General features: G+C 44.9%; 1 protein-coding gene and 2 non-coding genes across 4 annotated transcripts in view; all 3 read left to right on the plus strand.

Moving 5' to 3' along the window:
• LOC118221933 (echinoderm microtubule-associated protein-like 4) overlaps window positions 1-16,447 on the plus strand; it is a 29,390-nt gene extending 12,943 nt beyond the window's left edge. The window contains exons 6-23 of one of the 2 annotated variants that reach the window (XM_035407381.1): window positions 384-416; window positions 1,817-1,940; window positions 2,879-3,028; window positions 3,428-3,497; window positions 4,104-4,214; window positions 5,800-5,895; window positions 6,114-6,248; window positions 6,537-6,672; window positions 6,757-6,908; window positions 7,102-7,227; window positions 7,955-8,086; window positions 8,316-8,383; window positions 8,505-8,593; window positions 8,918-9,015; window positions 10,333-10,420; window positions 11,109-11,207; window positions 11,705-11,835; window positions 12,065-16,447. In XM_035407381.1, coding sequence (XP_035263272.1) covers window positions 384-416; window positions 1,817-1,940; window positions 2,879-3,028; window positions 3,428-3,497; window positions 4,104-4,214; window positions 5,800-5,895; window positions 6,114-6,248; window positions 6,537-6,672; window positions 6,757-6,908; window positions 7,102-7,227; window positions 7,955-8,086; window positions 8,316-8,383; window positions 8,505-8,593; window positions 8,918-9,015; window positions 10,333-10,420; window positions 11,109-11,207; window positions 11,705-11,835; window positions 12,065-12,490 — 2,264 coding nt within the window. In that variant the 3' untranslated portion in view covers window positions 12,491-16,447. The remainder of the gene's footprint in view (window positions 1-383; window positions 417-1,816; window positions 1,941-2,878; window positions 3,029-3,427; window positions 3,498-4,103; window positions 4,215-5,799; window positions 5,896-6,113; window positions 6,249-6,536; window positions 6,673-6,756; window positions 6,909-7,101; window positions 7,228-7,954; window positions 8,087-8,315; window positions 8,384-8,504; window positions 8,594-8,917; window positions 9,016-10,332; window positions 10,421-11,108; window positions 11,208-11,704; window positions 11,836-12,064) is intronic. The other variant, XM_035407382.1, reaches the window with a different exon arrangement.
• On the plus strand, window positions 4,928-5,021 carry trnai-uau. Its single transcript has 2 exons — window positions 4,928-4,965; window positions 4,986-5,021. It is a non-coding gene; the product is annotated as a tRNA-Ile (tRNA).
• On the plus strand, window positions 5,614-5,707 carry trnai-uau. The gene is made up of 2 exons: window positions 5,614-5,651; window positions 5,672-5,707. It is a non-coding gene; the product is annotated as a tRNA-Ile (tRNA).
• Window positions 16,448-19,451: the final 3,004 nt, after the last annotated feature.

The raw sequence follows: 19,451 nt of genomic DNA on the forward strand, positions 1-19,451 counted from the left end.
CTGGCCAATTAGAGTTTCCCATTGCCTGCGATGTCACTGTTAACAGTCACACAGTTTTCTCATTTACTTATTAAGTTACATTATGTTTGTTCAATTTGCTCTGGAGTTCAAAACTTGGAGTCTCATCTTTTAACAGGCATTTGAGCAGAGGAAATTGTGCTTGTGGTAATAACTCACAGTAGAAAGGCCTGAAGCAATCATAATATTATACACCACCACACCCTGCCCTCCCTCCCCCCAATCCCTCTGGAATATCCTGTTGTTTTCATCATTTTTCATCCTGTTGTTTTCAGGCCATTTCTGTCGTTCATTTTTATTTAGTGTCATTTTTCTGTCTGTTCCTGTCTTTGTTTTGAGTGATTGTGTTTCTGTCTCATAACCAGCCAAAATATCGACCCGAGAAAAAAACGGACAAGGTAAGTGCTCGTTCTGGGGGTGTCGACGGCCCTATAAGGGCATAAGCACATCATCACTGCTTTGGGCCTCTCCCCCTTTCCTTCTCTCTCTCTCTCTCTCTTTGTTGCTCTCACTCACTCTGTCACTATTGACAATCCTGGCAGAAATTCTCTTTTGCTCATCATGGTAGTCTCAGCAGCCCTTTCAGTAGCAAGCACGTGCACATTATCACTGCTTTGGGCTGCTCTCTCTTTCTCTGTCTCTGTCTCTGTCTCTCTCTCTCTCTCCCTCTCTCTCTCTGTCTTGCTCTCTCTCTGTAATGGAGTGTGCATAGAGAATTTCTCTGTCACTCTCCTTGCTTTATATGTGTCGAAACATTGGGCACCCACCATTACCTTGACCCCCCACAATATAAAGTTTGTAACTTTTTAACACTTTGTAACAGCACCAGGATCATGGTTCAGAACCCCTGCTTTACATGGTCACCCCCTCCCCTCGTCGGAGTGGGTAAAAAGCATGACGCTTGTCACCCCCACATTCCTGCTGTACCATTTCCTCTCCATCCCCAGTGCCACGCCCAGGAGAGGGGGGTCACAGCCTGACTTGACTTATTCCACTAACTCCGTAACCCCCGTAACCCCCGTAACCCTGGTAACCCTCGTAACCGTAACCATGGTTACCCCACTAAGCCCCACTGACCAGTCTAGGGTCTGAAGCCCTACTGCTGGTCACTTCTTTGCATTTCTTTTATGCTTAGTCACCCTACTGTTCATTTGTATATTATACATGGTATATGCAAAGGCAACTAGACTGTATGCCTTTAATGAAGCATGTAAAGGGTCCGCCCCTTTTCCTACCTCATGGTGTAAGGGCCTCTCGTGTACTGTTGCCCTGTGTCTGTGTGTTTATTGGGCTGCAGCTGTAGTTTACCTCTGGCTTCCCCACCCCCCTCCTCTGTGCCCGCGCTCTCTGCGTGTCACTGCGTCTCCCCGCGTGCCGATTGGTCGTCGCATGCCTGGAGGGGGCCCTGACACACAATGCCGTTGGGGGGCATGTCGGCTGAACCAGCTCCACACCATAGTATATCTCCACAGTATTTATAAGGGCGCATCGTACAGCACACAAAAATTGAGACTTGTTTCCTGTTGTCATGGCAACATGTATATCAAATTGAAGGTACCTGTCTCAGTGAAAGTCCATGAGAAATTTTGGAGGGAAAATAAACCCAGGTTTTTTTGGTTTAACTCAACAACAGAGCAATGGTATTTTTTTAGGCCGATTGATAAATGATTTGTCTGCACAACCAGTCCCTATCACCGTATTCATCTGACACCATGTGTCACTGGTCTGTTTCACTGGACAGGGGCGTTTGATCATTTTGAGTGATTTAATGCATTCTCTCCTGCCCCCACACACACAGAGGGGGACTACATCAAGATGTTCTTGCGGGGACGTCCAGTCACCATGTACATCCCGTCTGACGTGCAGAACTACGGGGACTTCAGAGCCGAACTGCCCGAGGAGCGGCTGAAGCTGGAGTGGGTGTATCCTGTCCTGGCTGACATTCTGTCTGTCTGTCTGTCAGACTGTGTCTGTCTGTCTGACTGTCTGTGTGTGTGTCTGTCTGTCTGTCTGTCTGTCTGACTTTCTGTCTGTCTGACTGTCTGTCTGACTTTCTGTCTGCCTGTCTATCAGACTGTGTCTGTCTGTCTGACTGTGTGTGTGTGTGTCTGTCTCTCTGTCTGACTGACTTTCTGTCTGTCTGTCTGTGTGTGTGTCTGACTTTCTGTCTGTCTGTCTGTCAGACTGTGTCTGTCTGTCTATCAGACTGTGTCTGCCTGTCTGTGTGTGTGTTTGTCTATCTGTCTGTCTGACTTTCTGTCTGTCTGTCTGTCTGTCTGTCTGTCTGACTGCCCGTGTCTGTCTGTCTTCCTGTCTGACTGTCTGTCTTTCTGGCTGACTGACTGACTGCCCATGTCTTCTGCCCGTGTCTCTCTGTCTGTCTGTTTGTCTCTCTGTATCTGCCAGTGTCTGTCTGTCTTTCTGTCTGTTTGTCTGTCCATGTCTGACTGTCTGTCTGTCTTTCTGTCTGTCCAACTGTTTGTCTGTCTGTCGGTCTGTCTGTCCAGCCCTCTGTTTGACTACATATCTTTGTCTCTTTTCTCCTTCAGTTTCTTTCTTTGTCTATTAAACTTCAAGGTGCTTTATGGGCATGACATTACAGTGTTGCCAAAGCAAAGGTAACAAACACCAACAGAAAAAACTGGTTAAAATCATCAAAAGAGGTGTATTGGGCAATATTGTGCCCTTGAAGCATTTGATACATTGGAGCTTGGTCTGAGGTTGAGATCACAGCAGGTTTTAAGGAAGAAGCCCACTGTAGGCTTTAACGGGTGATGGTAACGATTCAACGGGTTTGCCAGAAATTTCTCTCCCTAATCTTCATTTTAAAAACTTGGGTGCCCTTAACTCACCCGGTCAGGTACGGGTACAGGGGCCGCGACTGCCGGGCGAACGTGTACCTGCTGCCCACGGGCGAGAGCGTGTACTTCATCGCCTCGGTGGTTGTGCTCTTCAACTGCGAGGAGAGGACGCAGCGCCACTACCTGGGCCACACCGACTGCGTCAGATGGTGCGTCGCTCCGTACGCCCGACAGAGCTGGGTCGTCTTTTCCCATCTCTTCCTTTGTTCTCTTCTCTTTTCTTCTGTGGTGTGTTCTTTCTTTTTTCTCCACGCTCTGATGCGATTGGTGATGATATCAGATCATGGGACATCTACTCAATTTTAATTTTAATTGTATTTAATTTTAAATGCGCCAATACATTACAGTGCAAATACCCAGTCCTCTCTCTATTGAGAAATGACAAATGGGAAAATGAACTCTGCAGCACTTTGAGATTTTACTTTTTTGAATAACAGAAAGGAAGTAATATGCGTCTTCTGAATGCACATTCATGCATGAAATAAATTAGGACAGACATTTTTCTTTTTCTCTCTCTCTCTCTCTCTCTCTCTCTCTCTCTCTCTCAGCCTCGCGATTCACCCTGATAAGATTCGCATCGCCACAGGGCAGCTTGCTGGAGTGGATAAGGATGGGCGGGTGAGTGTTCCAACCTCCCCCTCATTAGCAGACTGGTCTTATGTCATTAATGCCTTTAACGAATGCACTGTGCAACCGAGTTCCGCCGGAGGGAAGAACAGGCGTCTCTCTCCCTGTCACACACACACACACACACACACACACACACACACACTTTATTGGCATGAAATACATTAGTAAATATTGCCAAAGCGTAAATATAGAAATACAAAAAGACATTGAACATATTGAACATAAATTGAACCAAACAATTACTATATCTAACTGTATATTAACAACAAAAACAGACACAATAATAATAATACAAATAATAATACAAATAATAATAATAATAATAATAATAATAATTCCAAAAAAGAAAATAAGTTCATAATAATAAATTGATAAATAAAATGTATAAATTTGGTGTTCAACCATTGTCCCTCAAATTATGGCAGGCAGAGATGTACTTTGCTGCTAATGGAGCTGCACATGTTCCCATTTTCTCTCTCACACACAAGCACATCCTCTCTTTTTTCTCTCTCCCACACACACACAGCCATGCAGTAATGCACACTCCAATAGTTAGTTATGTAATGATGACGTTGGTACCTGTTGCCTCTGCAGCCCCTGCAGCCCCATGTCCGTGTCTGGGACTCCGTCACACTGTCCACCCTCCAGCTCATCGGCCTGGGAACTTTCGAGAGAGGAGTCGGTTCGCTGGCATTCTCCAAAGCAGTGAGTATCTGTCTCACGCACATACTCACCCATGTGCGCAAACACGCATACTGCTCGCACAAATCCATATCGTGCGTCCATATTGTGGGCTCCAGTGGGGCAGTCAGGTTAGCTGTGGTGCTTATGCTGCAGTATGTAGCAGATAAATGTTGTGGTTGTCTGTGCCTGACCTGGAGCATAGTCTTTTAGGTTGCTGTGTGGGTTATCTGCTCAGATAACTCTAAAATAGCTTATCTGTGTAGTGGTACATTTGTTTGTTACAAAGCTGATTGTTTGTTTGGTTAACGTTACACCTAATGACCATAAATGGGCCTTGGGCCCTGTTTCACAAAGCAGGATTACTGAGTTAGCTGGTTACTGTGTAAAACCCAGAACCTTCCCAAGTCTGGAACATGAACTTAAATAAGAGTTGTTCCAAGTTTTACTCAGCACAGCTATTCAGCTGACTCTGTTATCCTGCTTTGTGAAATAACCCCCTGGTGTGCCTTCTTGGAATATCACAGTTTTGTATTCCTGAGAATAACACTGATGTCCACCATTCCTGTACAGCACTCTGGATAAGAGTAGATTGTAGTGTAATATTATAATGTAACGTGCACACACATAAACACATGCCCACACACACATACTCACGGGCGTGCATATACCCTCACATAGATATCCTCATGCAAAGGCACACACAGCACTCACTCAAACATTGCTTTGCATGCAGAGCTCCAGTGGCGCAATCGGTTAGCGCGCGGTACTTATACAGCAGTACAAAGCAGAGCAATGCCGAGGTTGTGAGTTCGAGCCTCACCTGGAGCACAGTCTTTTAGACTGTAGGTGTATCACTGTTTGCGTCACCTGTCTATTGCAGTGGTAACCCACCCGGCTCCTGGAAATCTACTGTCCTGCAGGTTATCACCTCCTTCAACAGCTAAAGGTCTGCATTGCGCTGCTAATTAGTCGAGTCAGGTGTGCCAAATTAGGGTTGGAATGAAAACCAATAGGATGGTAGATCTCCAGGAACAGGGTTGTTTTCCACTGGTCTAATGCACAGAGGTCAAACTCCAGTCCTGGAGGGCCACAGTGTCTGCTGGTTTTCAGTGTGTTCTCAGCACCCATGGTTCATTTAAGTCATTGATTGGCTAAAGAATCCACACATCTCAAGCCCTTAATTAGCAGCTCATCAAGAGGAAACCACAAAACCTGCAGACGCTGCTGTCCCTTGGGAATTTTGCTTGACACCTCTGGTCTCATTGTACATCTTTTTGTCACTATGCAAATTGTCTGTTATGCTAACATGGCACTTAGGATTATACATCCACCTTCTCTGCCTTTGGCCATGCATGCGCACACAAACACACCCATATGTGCACACACACACTACACATGAAATAATATTTGCACATGCAGAGCTCCAGTGGCGCAATCGGTTAGCGCGCGGTACTTATACAGCAGTACAAAGCAGAGCAATGCCGAGGTTGTGAGTTCGAGCCTCACCTGGAGCACAGTCTTTTAATGTAACATTCCCCCCTCACATGCAAATGCATGCACTCACATGCAGATCCTGCAGCGCTAATAACTAAGATGACTCTTACAGGATTCAGGCACCCACCTCGCTGTGGTTGATGACTCGAATGAGCACATGCTGACTGTCTGGGACTGGCAGAAGAAGAATCTCATAGCTGAACTGAAGGTAAAACACGTGTTACCTTCACTGTCTGCTTTCCTGTTCATCCCACAGTATCACCCTACCCCCTACCAAATGTTCACTGGTCTTCCCTGTTCAATCCACTCTCGCATAGCGTCATGTTCCTGTTCCATGTTCATATTTAGTTTATTATAAAGATACTGACTGATGACACTCGGTGTCACACGTGATTCCGTCCCCTCCCTCTGTGCCCTGACCTCCAGACCACCAACGAGACGGTGTTTGCGGTGGAGTTCCACCCGACGGACACCAGCACCATCGTCTCCTGCGGCAAAGGCCACGTCTACTTCTGGACCTGGAGCGGCAGCTCTCTGACACGCAAGCAGGGCATATTCGGGGTGAGGACACGTCAACCGCACATTCACACACACGTTCACCCCCGTCCATCAGAGTATTTTTCTACATTCTCTGATTCATCAGAATTTGTTTCTTATTCTTTTTGTATTTCGTTTTGTTGCTTCTGTAGGTGGCCCTCTCTGTTGCAATTCATAATTTACATATTCTCTCTCACTCCCTCTCACTCTTTCCCCCTCTCTCTTTCTCTCTTGGTCCACTCTGTCTGTCTCTTTCTCTCTCTTTCTATTCTCTCTTTGTCTACTCTCTGTCTCTCCCCTTCCTCCCTGTAGAAGCATGAGAAGCCCAAGTTTGTGCAGTGCCTGACCTTCCTGAGCACCGGCGACGTGGTAACCGGCGACTCCGTCGGCTTCATGATCGTGTGGAGCCGTAGCACTGCGGAGCCGGCCCCGGGAAAGGGGTCTAAAGGTACCGCCCCCGTCCAGACGCTCCATCTGCCGTCTCCTCCCGCCGCTCCTCCTCTTCCTCATTCACCCGTGACTCCGCCCACAGGCGCGTATCACATCAGCCGTCAGATGAAGGCCCACGAGGGAAGCCTCTTCACTCTGTGCCAGATGAGGAACGGGACCCTCCTCACTGGAGGTGGGAAGGACCACAAGGTCATCCTGTGGGACCACAGCCTCCACCCAGAACGAGAGATTGAGGTGGGGCGTCCTGCAGTGTTGGGAAGTCACAGCTAATGCGTAGGCGCACACACACACACGCTCTCTTTCACGCACACACACATTATACCTACACACCGATACTCAAACGCACTGTAACTGGACACACAGATGTACACAACCATACAGTGCTGATACACAGTGTTTCTGCCTGTCAATCTGCGTGGTTTGAAAGGTGCCAGAGCAGTATGGAACCATTCGAGCACTGGCCGAGGGGAAGGGGGAGCAGTTTCTGGTGGGGACGTCCCGTAACTTCATCCTGCGGGGCACGTTTAACGATGGCTTCCAGGTGGAGGTGCAGGTGAGCAGACTCATTTGGGATGCAAATGAAACAGTTTAAGTCAACGTCTGTGCGAGTAGTGTTCCAATATGCAAAGTGTAGAAAAATGCACATTACGTCACATTATTTCATGGATCAGTGTGGAAACTCTTGCTTCTGGTCAGAGTCACAGAATTTGCTGGAGCCTATCCCAGCATGCATAGGGGAGAGGCAAGAACACATCCTGGACAGTTCGTCAGTCCATCGCAGAATACAAATACAGATAATACAATAATAATCCGCCCTGTGATAGACTGGCGGCCTGTCCAGGGTGTATTCCTGCCTCTTGCCCAATGCGCATTGAGATGTGCTCCAACACCAGCACCCCTTGCGACCCTGCCCAGGATCAGCGGGTATAGATAATGGATGGACCCTGCCCAGGATCAGCGGGCATAGATAATGGATGGACCCTGCCCAGGATCAGCGGGCATAGATAATGGATGGTCCCTGCCCAGGATCAGCGGGTATAGATAATGGATGGATGGATGGACAATAATAATCCAAATCAAACACATGATAATTATACGTTAAACGAATTACAGTCACACAGCTAATATCCATTTAAAGCATGCTGTGTCAACTGTAAAATTATTACATGAGAAAAGAGTGTTGGGGGTCGGAATAGGAAAATGCATTTTTTACGTCCCAGATAACAACTGCATAAGTATCTTTAACCGTTCTCCTCCCGCACACCCCCACCCCTCCCCAGGGCCACACGGATGAACTGTGGGGGTTGGCCGCACACCCCTTCAAGGACCTCTTCCTCACCTGTGCCCAGGATCGGCAGGTGTGCCTGTGGAACTCCGTGGACCACTCCCTGGAATGGAGTAGGCTTCTGGATGTAAGTCAACTGCATTGCATGCTGGGAGCACTGGGAGTTGACCTCAGTGCCGAGCAAGCAGGCATCACCAATTAAGAGAACAAGAAACATGCAACTTTAAGCACTGTCCTCTACTGTTGTGCCCCTCTCCTCTCCCTGTCTGCCTTACCTCACCTCTACCTGACCTCCCCGTACACCTCTTTCTTTCCTCTCTCCTTCTTTTTGTTTCTCCTTCTTTGTCTTTCCTCAGGAGTCGGGACACTGTGCAGACTTCCACCCTAGTGGTGCTGTTGTGGTTATTGGGACCCATTCAGGAAAGTATGTGTTTCTCTCCCACTTGTGTTGGGCATCGGGGGAGAGGGTGGGGGAGGCTCTTGCCTCATCCCAAAATTTCACCCCCACCCCCTCCCCACCCCCCCGTCCCCACTTTCTGTCGCAGGTGGTACGCTTTGGATGCCGAGACCAGGGACCTGGTGGCCATACACACTGACGGGAACGAGCAGCTCTCTGTCATGCGCTACTCCTCAGGTGAGCGCGTGAAGCCGCTGCTGGCAGGGCGGCCAGCCCCGTCCGAATTTTACAAATGGACGCTGTGGCGGTCCGCTGGGTGAGGAGAGCTAGTCAGGACCAGGACCGGCCGTTGAGAGATGGGGAATGGCTACAGCGCCGTTTGGCGAAAAGCCGTCGAAGTAGCCGTTTGCCGCTTTGGTCGGATATAGCCTTCACTGCTGCAGTGCTGTGTATTTGTGCATTTCAGTGTGAGTGTGTGGGTGTGTTTGTGGATGAATGTGTGTGTGTGTGTTGAGCTGCCTTCTGTCTTTTCAATGGCGTAACCCCTTTCTCTCTCCTCAGATGGTACGCTGCTGGCTGTGGGATCACATGACAACTTCATTTACCTATACAGCGTGTCTGAGAAAGGCAAGAAATACAGCAGACATGGGAAATGCACTGTGAGTTATGGGATACTTACACACATCTCTCTCAAATATGCATTAAAATGACACTAGTGTATATACTATATGCCTCTATTCAGTGAGGCAGTAAACATCTGCCATAAATCTTATTCTATGTTCAGTACATTTCTATGTCTTTAGATATATTTACCATAGACCTGGCCTATATGTTTAAACTGTATGTTTGTTGCTTGTTAGTTTTTTTGGATTCCATGTCAATTTTTTGGATAAAAACAGGGAAAAAATATTTAATATCCTGATAGTTAAAGTAACTATGCTATGCTCACTTTCAGTTCAGTGCTTTCTATAATACAGATGCTGGAACAAGATGCACGTGGTTCAATGAAACTGCATTGCTGAACAATAAGAAAGCACTAAGAAAGATTTGATCAATGCTTGGCTGAGGAGAGCAAAGTCTTTCTCTTGGTGCTGACAAGTCAGCTCCATTCAAATTAGAATTCACAAAACCTCACTAGATTTAATGTCTTGCTCTGAACTGCTCTGCACTGTTACTCATGCAACATTAATTTCAGCAAATGTAATAAATGCAAGATTGTATATTGTGGAAAGATAAATAGCCACCCAGGACTGGAACTGCAGTCACTGTGGCGTGATGAATAGCACACGTGTCCCTGGAAGTCGATAATTTTGCTCAGACAGAAGCTCCATTTTTAGAATTTATGGTTCTGTCACTCACTGATGAGTCACCTGATTCACATGGATACCTTCAGAATAATTTAGGCCCACGACAACAGCACAACTTATTTTATAGTTCATCAGAGAAAAGTCTCTGGCATTCTCTGCAGATCAGGGAGTCACTCCACTCTATTGTTATTGATGTCCGCTCTGTAGTTAAGCTTCTCTTCAGTTTATAAATTCCCACTTGCCTCTTTGCCCGGTTCCTTGTCACTGGGGATCACCATATGGTGGCGCCAGAGAGTCAAAAATGTACTGTCCATGCTTTAAAATAGCAGATGGAAATTTTTGCTGGAAAATAACACATTAAATCTAATTTATTTAGTGTAATCTTTCTATCTTGGATGTTTTATATTAGCAGGTTTATTCACACACAATTGTGTGTGTATGTGTGTGAGGGAGAGAGAGAGTGAGAGAGAGAGAGAGAGAGAGAGAGAGAGAGATGCCAACTAATGATGCCTCTGATGCAGGGCATTCAGAGGCAGGGATAGATAGTGAAGGGCTCACTTAAAATAACATCTTTGATTTGGACAAAATCCTGCGAATTTCTGCTTTCTGCCATTTCTTTCCTCCATCCTCCCATTCCGCTCATTCTCTGACTCTCTCTATCCTCTGCAGGGACATTCCAGCTACATCACACATCTGGACTGGTCTCTCGACAGCAACTTCATCATGTCCAACTCAGGCGACTATGAGATCCTATACTGTGAGTGTGGAGCTCAGCCCAAACCCCCGGACTGTGAGGGAGGCTTTTACACTGTGGCTGGAGATGGTGTTCTTCAACCCATACAGTTTTGTGAATAGTGAACGTGCCACGCAGGCTGGTTGTGCCTTGTAGTCAATAGATAGATTTTAACATATGTATGTGTACTTTCACATTGTGGAAGAGTGCCAAATATGACCTACATATTCTGGTTGGAGAGGAGTTGTCTGCAGCCTGTGGTTACTTACTACGTGGGTGGGAGGAGCTAATCCAGGAGTAACCCAAATTCCCTGGGTCAGTTGTGTCCCACTCCCGTTATGTGGACTCCTGGTCATAAGGTCCAGCCTGTAAACTTAGCATCACCTTTACTGACTGAGTAAACGCACACGCATACTGTGCATGTATTTTATGAGCTGGGCTGTGATTTATTTTTTCTATTTTACTATTTTAAGTTAATTAACTGAAGCCGGCCTTCATGGCAATAAGCGAAATTGCTCTAATATATATTACAGGTAAGTGGACTATAATGCCATGGCACAAGGCAAAACTAAATAAAAAGCCAATGAGACACAGTGATCCTTGCTGTTGCTGCGCTTAATATATCCTTAATATTGGCAAGCTGGTTAATCACTTAATGGGTTCAAAGTCCAAGTCCTCATTTGTCCCTGCGTGTCTGTTTTGCTCCTCCCAGGGGACGTTTCGAACAGCTGCAAGCTGATCAAAAACCGCTCTGAGTGTAAGGACATCGACTGGGCCACCTACACCTGCGTCCTCGGATTCCACGTCTTCGGTGAGGCGCTGCTGAAGGCGAGGGGGTGGGGGGTGGGGAGTGCTCTTGTGCTGCATTGATGTGCTCTGCCGAACTTCTCATAATCTTATTATTTGTAACAGTTTAACCTTTTAGAGGATTTCTTTCAGATAACTGACAATTGTTTTAAAATTTCACCAGAATCTAAATTCTAGTACTGAGCTATGTTATTTCAGGTCATGTGTGTGCATTTGTGAGTGTGTGTGAGTGTGTGTGTGTCTGTGTGTGTTTTTGTGTGGTGTGTACGTACATTCAACAAGACTGTGCATGCTTGTGTACTTGTGTGTGTACGTTTCTATGTCTTTGCATCCGTTCCTCTTAGCTGTCATATTTTTGTTGTAGACCACAGCAGTGTACTGGCCATATTGTCAGTTCTGCTGACATCTGCTGGACACAAACAGAAATGACAGTCTGTCTGTGACATCACTCTTTTATGCGTCCTGGCTGTGATGTAAACTCCTTTGTCTTGTTCTGGACAGGCGTGTGGCCCGAGGGCTCAGACGGCACGGACATAAACGCCCTGATGAGGTCTCACAACAGGAAGCTGATTGCGCTGGCTGACGACTTCTGCAAACTTCACCTCTTTCAGTACCCCTGCTCTAGACCCAAGGTCAGCTGATACACGCCAATCCCTGTAATAATAATGATAGTAGTGATAATAAATTGTATATATGTAGCATTTTTCAGTCACTTTACACTTAATGGCTCACTTCAGCAATCAGTTTTCAGCCATCAATCAAACTGCACTGGGGAGGGAGGGTATTTCTCTCTCGGCTTTGCAGTGGAAATGAATTAGCATTGCTAAGCATCTGTCTGTCTACCTGTCTATCCAACCCCAGGCCCCCAGCCACAAGTACACCGCCCACAGCAGCCACGTTACCAACGTCAGCTTCCTGCACAGCGACAGCCACGTGGTGTCCACGGGGGGCAAGGACACCAGCGTCATGCAGTGGCGTGTGGTGGAGAGGGCCCCCTCCCTGGGCACCGGCGAAGGACTCACCCTCGGGCTGGGGGAAGGGCTTCTTCACAACTCTGCCCCCTGGGGCGGGGGCCCATTGCCGGCACAAGCGCACATGCCCACCGAACCCACCAGGCCCCTTCCCAACTCTGTTGGGCCCACACCCAATGGACACCCAACAGAGAGCTCGCCAGAGAGCACCCCACCCCCCTCCGATAGCACGCTAAGCCCCGAGGATAGCCTGGAGCAACCTAGCGACGACTTGGCCACGCCCAACGACGAGCACGGGCCTCCTTTACCCTTGTAAGGTTCTGCGCCACAGGAAGAGCCCCTCTTTCCCACACTGGAGTGTACCCAGATGTCACTGCAGCTTCCACACTGGAGTGCAGTACACTTTTTTGTATGAGAATCTTTTAATCTTTTTTTTTTGAATGGAAGGGGATTGAGGAGAGCCCCCTTTGTGTCTTACCACTCTACTACATCTCATGGAAAAGAATGAAGGGGGAAGTGATTGCACACATTTTTGTTGGGCTCTCCATATTTTTTAAAAAGCACTTGGAGAGACTTGCATGGTTGAATGTCTGCACTGCATTTCAGCTGAATACAGTATTTGTAATGAAATAACAGGAATACTGAATTAATAGTGTTTCATTTACCGCAGCTTACTTATTTTTTCAGCAGCAGTTGTCAGTGTGCATTTGTTTTTTAATGCTTGATTGGAGAACTTTCCTTTACCAGCAGTACTTTGAAAAACAGAAAATCTGGTCTGATGGCTGTGTCATCTGTAGAGTTTTTTGAAAAGTAATGAAAAGAAAAAAAGAAAGAGAAATGTGTTAAGTGGTTAAGTACTTCGGGCCATGGTCCTTTTGTTTTTGTTACGGAGTCATCCCAGGTGCTGTTCCCTGTTTGCCAAATCTCAGGGTCAACCTGCCAGGTATCATAAAGCCAGCCAAGATGGAGGCGTCCATCTTGCCCACAGGGCCCTCTCCACCACCCCTGAACAGTTTCTCTGCAGTCTGAGTGGACACAGTGTAGACTTCTGATGCACTTTCACTGGCTGATAATCTAAAGGGGAAAGCCTTCCCCCAGAGTACAACTGGGAGCACCATAGATATTATGTTAATAGACTAGTGGTTGGTGAGATGCATGCATCAAACTGGCCTGTTCACCACACTGGGTGCATTCCAGTCACTTATTTTTCACCTCCTTGCTTCCTTTCCTTGTGTTCTTTCAAAGCTCCTAGCTCCACCCATCGGAGGACGCAAAAAAAGGAAGCAGGGAAAGGACGTGAGGATGGAGGAATCAAGGAAATGTGTATTAGGCAAATGGAGTGGCCTTGCTCTTTCAAGTGTCACTTTGAAGCTACATCTATTACAGTCATGTAATTATTTTGATTTTATATTTATATGTCAGGCATTCTGAAAAAAAAACTTCAGAAAAAGATGCACTCGCGTTTTCTTGCTCAAGCCTCCTTCAGGAGCCTCCTAGCTCCTCACTCCATCAAGGAGTATTTAATGAGTTGGAATGCCTTTGAAGATGGCGGACCTTGATCGATTTTCAGGTCATGCAAGGACCAAGGTGACAAGAACGAATAAAATAAATGATTGGACTGAGCCCCCTGTATTTGAGCTCCATTGTGCCATGGAAACAGACCTTCTTTGTGAACCACATAGCATAGATATGATTGGCTGAGCTACAGGGACCTGTGAAGTAATAGGTCAGAAAACAGAAAGCAGCAACAGACTTTTTTCAACCTGTAGAATAGAGGTGGGGCCACAATTCCATGCTGTAATTGGCCAGTATTGGGCCAAGGCACAGCGTGTTTCTTTCATAAGTGCTTTGTGTTTTAAAGTGTCGGGCCACCTTTGGTGTGATGGATGCTGTAAAAAGGCATGCAATATGGATGCTTTGTCTGTTTGTTTCTGGTTCCGTGAAGTGAGAATTTCTAAGAGACGAAAGATGAAGCCAGTGCATGATGTCAGTGTTCTATGGATGTAAACAGAAAGTCAATGGGAATTATGTAATGCAAAGGTTTAGTACAGTCAGAGGTTTCATTTAGTAGTGACATTGTACCAACATGGAACCAACGTTGTTCTCCTTTAATGTTCAAAGCTCTCAGCTTTACTGCTGCTGTACAGAGAATCCCTTTTTTTATTTTTTATTTTTAATCTTGCTTGTATCATGTTAAAATTATTTCCAAATCAATGCTTGTGTTTTGTTCTTGGTAGAGAAACGGTTTTCCATTATACCTTTGGGACTTACCTGGACTGTCAACAGGCAGCACAATCCCAGAATGCTTTGGGATTACACTTGCCAATGGTGAAATGCCTCTCACACCATTCTTGGGAGAGTCAAAGCTAGTGGAGACAGACAGGAAGAACTAGTAAGCTGCAGCCAGCTGGTAATGAAGAAATGCCAATACATGATTTCTTTGTGGCAGACAAATGATACAATATTAAAAGCAGTCATAAGGGGAAAGGCAAAAATAGCATGCTCAAATATGTGTGCTGTATCTTTAAAAAACTTGGCCAGCATCCCGTTCTGGTCATGCAGTTTACATGTCGGTGTGACAGGAGCAATCCTCCTAACTCTCACTTGTTCTCAGATACATACATACTTCATATCTAAATGTGTTCATGTGACCACACTGACATGGTTACTTCCTGTATATAATGATATAACTTTGTGTATATTTCAGTTCACTTAATTTTTATTTAGAAATTGTTTTTTTTGAACTTGCACTTACAGCCAAGAGTATTCTATTGGTACACACCAGTGTGCCCTACTAAACCAATGCATGTGTAACGTTTTAGTCGTGGTTCATTATAGTATCTTGATTGTAATGGTTGGGAAAAATATTGTTTTGAAACCCATGAGGGCTGAAGTAGTGGCACCATGTACATTTTGTCTGACACCTTAACCTCCACCAATAAGAGCAACAGTGACCACAAAACATAAAAATGAACAGTACCAACAGCAAAGAGGTGTGTGTGTGTGTGTGTGTATGTGACTGAATGAGTGAGTCAGTGTGTGTGTGTGTGTGTGTGAGTCAGTCAGTCAGTCAGTCAGTCAGTGTGTGTCTGTGTGTGTGTGTGTGTGTGTGTGTATGTGTATGTGGTGTGTGCGTGTGAGTATGTGTGTCTGTGTTTATGTGTGCTTGTATTTTCCAGACAGCAAAATTAAATCTATAGACTGTTTGGTTATTTCTCTGTCTGCCTCTCTCATTGCAAAAAGAGACATACAGAAACACATGTTCATGAGCCCTAAAGACATATGCTGTTCATATGAATACTTCACATGAACAATTAACCCTGCAATGACAGATACTATTGCGCATAATTATACAGTTTACACACTGCAGGTAATAAAAACAGTTAAACTCAGGTGATTGACAAAGGATCACACGTTAGCTAAAAGCTTTGAAGCCACAACTTCAAAACGATAACAACCAGTTAAAGAGAAATGAAATTACCAATTGGTGTCCATGTTTATGTGAATGTTATTACAGGATGCCCTGGTTGCAGGGTCCACCAGGTGAATCTGAATGTCTCTCTTTCCCCCTCTACAATATTCCTCCTGTTTCAAACTAAATAATTATAGGTTTTTGACTATTGCCTTTTCCCTGAGAAATGAAAATATAAAATCACCCAGTATTTGACAGGACAGTCTGACAGTGGCTCTCCTGATTCGATTGAGCTGACAATGCAAAAGGGTCACGGCCATCTGACTGGGCTTGAAACCCTGAATCAACTGAATATACAGTAGCTTAGGGAAGGTGTCTAGGTCCGACCCCATAGATGGAATAAGGTGAGGAGCCGAAAGTGAGCCTGTGAATCCCCCCTGTGGGTCCCCTCTCTCCTGCAGAACTGGGTTGGAGAAGAATGAGTTTGCCAGCACCTACATCCCCCCATAAGGACAGCAGAACCCAGTGCTGAATTGGACTGTGTGTGGGGTATTGGCAGTGTGAGGTGAGATCGAGGTACAAGCAGTAGGGAAAGGTGATAGTTTACAAAGAAAGGAGGAATGATCACAAGACCCAGATTCAATCTAACTGCTAAGTGCTTAGTCCTCGAAATATCATGAATACTTCATTGGAATGGAACCAAATGTACCACTTGTCTTTGTCTTTTGTCCTTCACTTTTGTTCCTCAAAGTTAAGGACAAAGTGAAGTTATGTGAAGGTATTTGAACCAATATGTTGGTTACTCGTTTATTCCTTTCAAATGGCAGTACGATGATACAAATAAAATACTTTTCAAACTGAGAAAATGTTTGCTCTTTATTGCTGATTGATTCATTGTTAATCAATGTTAAGAAGTGACATATTTTCAGTCCAACCACTATATTTTCGCATTTAACAGATGGTTTTTATCAAGTTTAACATAGTTTGCAGTTTTCATTGAATGCAATCTATTGGTTCAGCTAGACATTCAGTGAAGCAGTTCGGGTGCTTTGCTCCAGGATACAACAGCAGCACTCCAGCTGGTGCTGAACCAAAAACATTTGTGTTAAAAGATGCATGTCCAACATAAACACTACCAACGAGTACGACGTGGAGGGGATGTCACAATGCTTCCACAGCAGTTCCATTATCTTGTTCCAGTGCTGTTCATAATTTCACATGTTTATTGGTTTTTATTAATATTATTCAGAAATTCTGTGATAGGCATATCCTAAACCGTTCGAGTCTGTGTGCTGCACAGGCAAAGCTCAGGAACAGATAGAAATTGCGAGTCCAGTTTGCCTGACACTATTTTGGTGCCGTTCCCAAAATTTGAATTGAAAATTATAATCGGCTAATAATAATAATAAATGCACCAAAACTCGAAAACCCTGCCTACAGAATTTTACAACTCACCATCAAACTTTACAAAGTAAAACTATTACTACTACTACTGCTATTACTGCTGCTGCTCCTACTAAACTACTCTAAAATGTAGCCAATTCCACGCTTCAATATACATGTTACTACTACGCTACTCTAAAATATATTGTAGGTAATTAGGATATGATAAAGTGGCAGGTCTGAATCTTATAGCCTGGAAAGGGGAAATATATTTCCACATCACTATAAGTTGCTAGGTAATGATGTTAACTATTATGCTAGGCATGCTTTTTAAATTTACTTGTTTAAATGCATCTTCACTTTACACCTTACTACTTTGCACGACTTCACACTGGTACTGTACATATACAATTCTACTGCATTGGCTGCACCTGTTTACTTACCTATTTATAAGCTGTTTACACATCACAGTATATATTTATCCATCTCTGTATATTTGATCCACCACTGTATATATATTTATATGCTTACCTGTCTATGGTTAGTTCTCATTATGTATATACATTTACTGCATTACTGCACAAGCTGTTTACTCTACAGTTTACACATCTTACTTTTACTCCCCTGGCTACCACAATTGTCACCTGTCTACCACAGCAATTTTATTTTATTGCATTTTATATTTTATTATACTCTATTCCTATATTGTAGCTGCTGCACTATTTTATGTGTTATGTCTTAGATTCTTTGTCTTATGTCTTAGATTATAATCAGAATTTTTTTTTCCACTTGTGACTTTCTTTATACATCTTTTCTACACGTAAGAGCACTGTTGGAGGGAGCCTGAGAGACTTGCCAATGACTGCGTCCTGTAATTTTTGTGCATATGACAATAAAGAACTTGTAAACTTGTAAACCTCGTATGTCAACAAACTTAAATTTCTAGTCTATTCTGAGCTATGACAGTGTCATTCATGTTATGCAACTTGTGTAGCTATTGATAAGGATGCTAGACAATGAGTGTTACAATTACATAATGATTTAAAATGTATGGATTTACGTATGGATCAACATTTTGCTATTTCTTTTCAAGATGGAGAATCGTTATACATGGAGGAATTGATGGATTCAGTCAAATGATCGTGTTCCTCCAACCTTCAGAAAACAACAGAAGCAGCACTGTGATGGAGCAGTTCGTTCAGGTGGTTGACCGATTTGGTGTCCTCTCTAGAGTGAGATGTGATCATGGTGGAGAGAATAATGCTGTTTGCCTCTTCATGGACATCTTTCGAGGGCCAGCCCAGGGAAGTGCATTGAGAGGAAGGAGCACTCACAACCAAAGGACTGAAAGACTGTGGAGAGACGTTTGGAATGGTCTCTCTAATGTATACCATTCCCTCTTCACACTGCTGGAGCACGATGGAATATTGGACTGCGACAATGAAATGCACCTTTGGGCTCAACACTATGTGTACTTGCCGAGAATCAACCTGTCAGGGTTCTGTGTCTTCCCCCCGTCATTCCTGGTTGGGCCGCCAGATGGCGGCACCTCTGCTTTGTGTCTTGTTTAATTGTTTTATTGTTTCCAATTATTCCATTATTAGTTGCTTATTGTCTCGTGTTCCCTTCCCTCTCTGTGGCCTGATTGTTCATTGTGCCCTCCTGTGTCTCGTCTGCGTCAGATCTATTTAAGTCTCCATTTTCCCTGACTCAGGTGCTGGATCCTTGCGCGTTTGTTGCCTACCTGTTGCCTGCCTGCGTGCTTGTTTGTTGCTTGCCTTTTGTAGCCTGCCTGTTTTCTTGCTTCACGCCTGCCCTTCGCCTGTCCCCTGTTCCTTGCCTGCTCTGTTTCCCTACGTTTTTGGGATTTTTGTATTTTGGTTTTCCCGTGTTTTTTGAGGATTTTCTTTGTCTTTGTTATAACCGCCCAGCGAGGCTTTCTGTTCCCTTTGTTCCTTGTTCATTTCATTAAAGTCTTTTGTTTTCCCCAATTTTTGGAGTTTTGCATTTTTCCCCGCACTCTGCGCTTGGGTCCATTCCCGCGCCCACCCTGACACAACCGAGACCTGCGTCTCTTTGCCAACCAGTGGAACCGCCATGGGCTCATGTTTGTGCGGGACGTCTTCCATTTGAGTGATTATTTTGAATGTGCTGCAAACATGGGACATAAGTTTTTTCATTGTACCCCTACATTACACATACTCCCCATTATGGAGGAATAATTTATTGCTTACAGGTTCTGATCCCTTTGTGTTTGCCCCTTGGGCAAAACAGGGCATGTTCACGATCCTTGATCAAGGCCTGCTTTCTTTTCAAGAACTGCAGGGAAAGTACGCAATCTAAAAATTCTCCCTTTTCTTATATCTTAGCCTTCGGTCATCAATTGCAGCAGGTGGTTTACCTGTGAATACAATGCCCCTGCCTCACCAGCTTGCAGATCTGTTTTTTGAGCTACCTTCTAATATTAGATTTGTTTCTTTTC

This window comes from Anguilla anguilla, chromosome 2 (assembly GCF_013347855.1).
Source record: "Anguilla anguilla isolate fAngAng1 chromosome 2, fAngAng1.pri, whole genome shotgun sequence".
Lineage (NCBI taxonomy): Eukaryota > Metazoa > Chordata > Actinopteri > Anguilliformes > Anguillidae > Anguilla > Anguilla anguilla.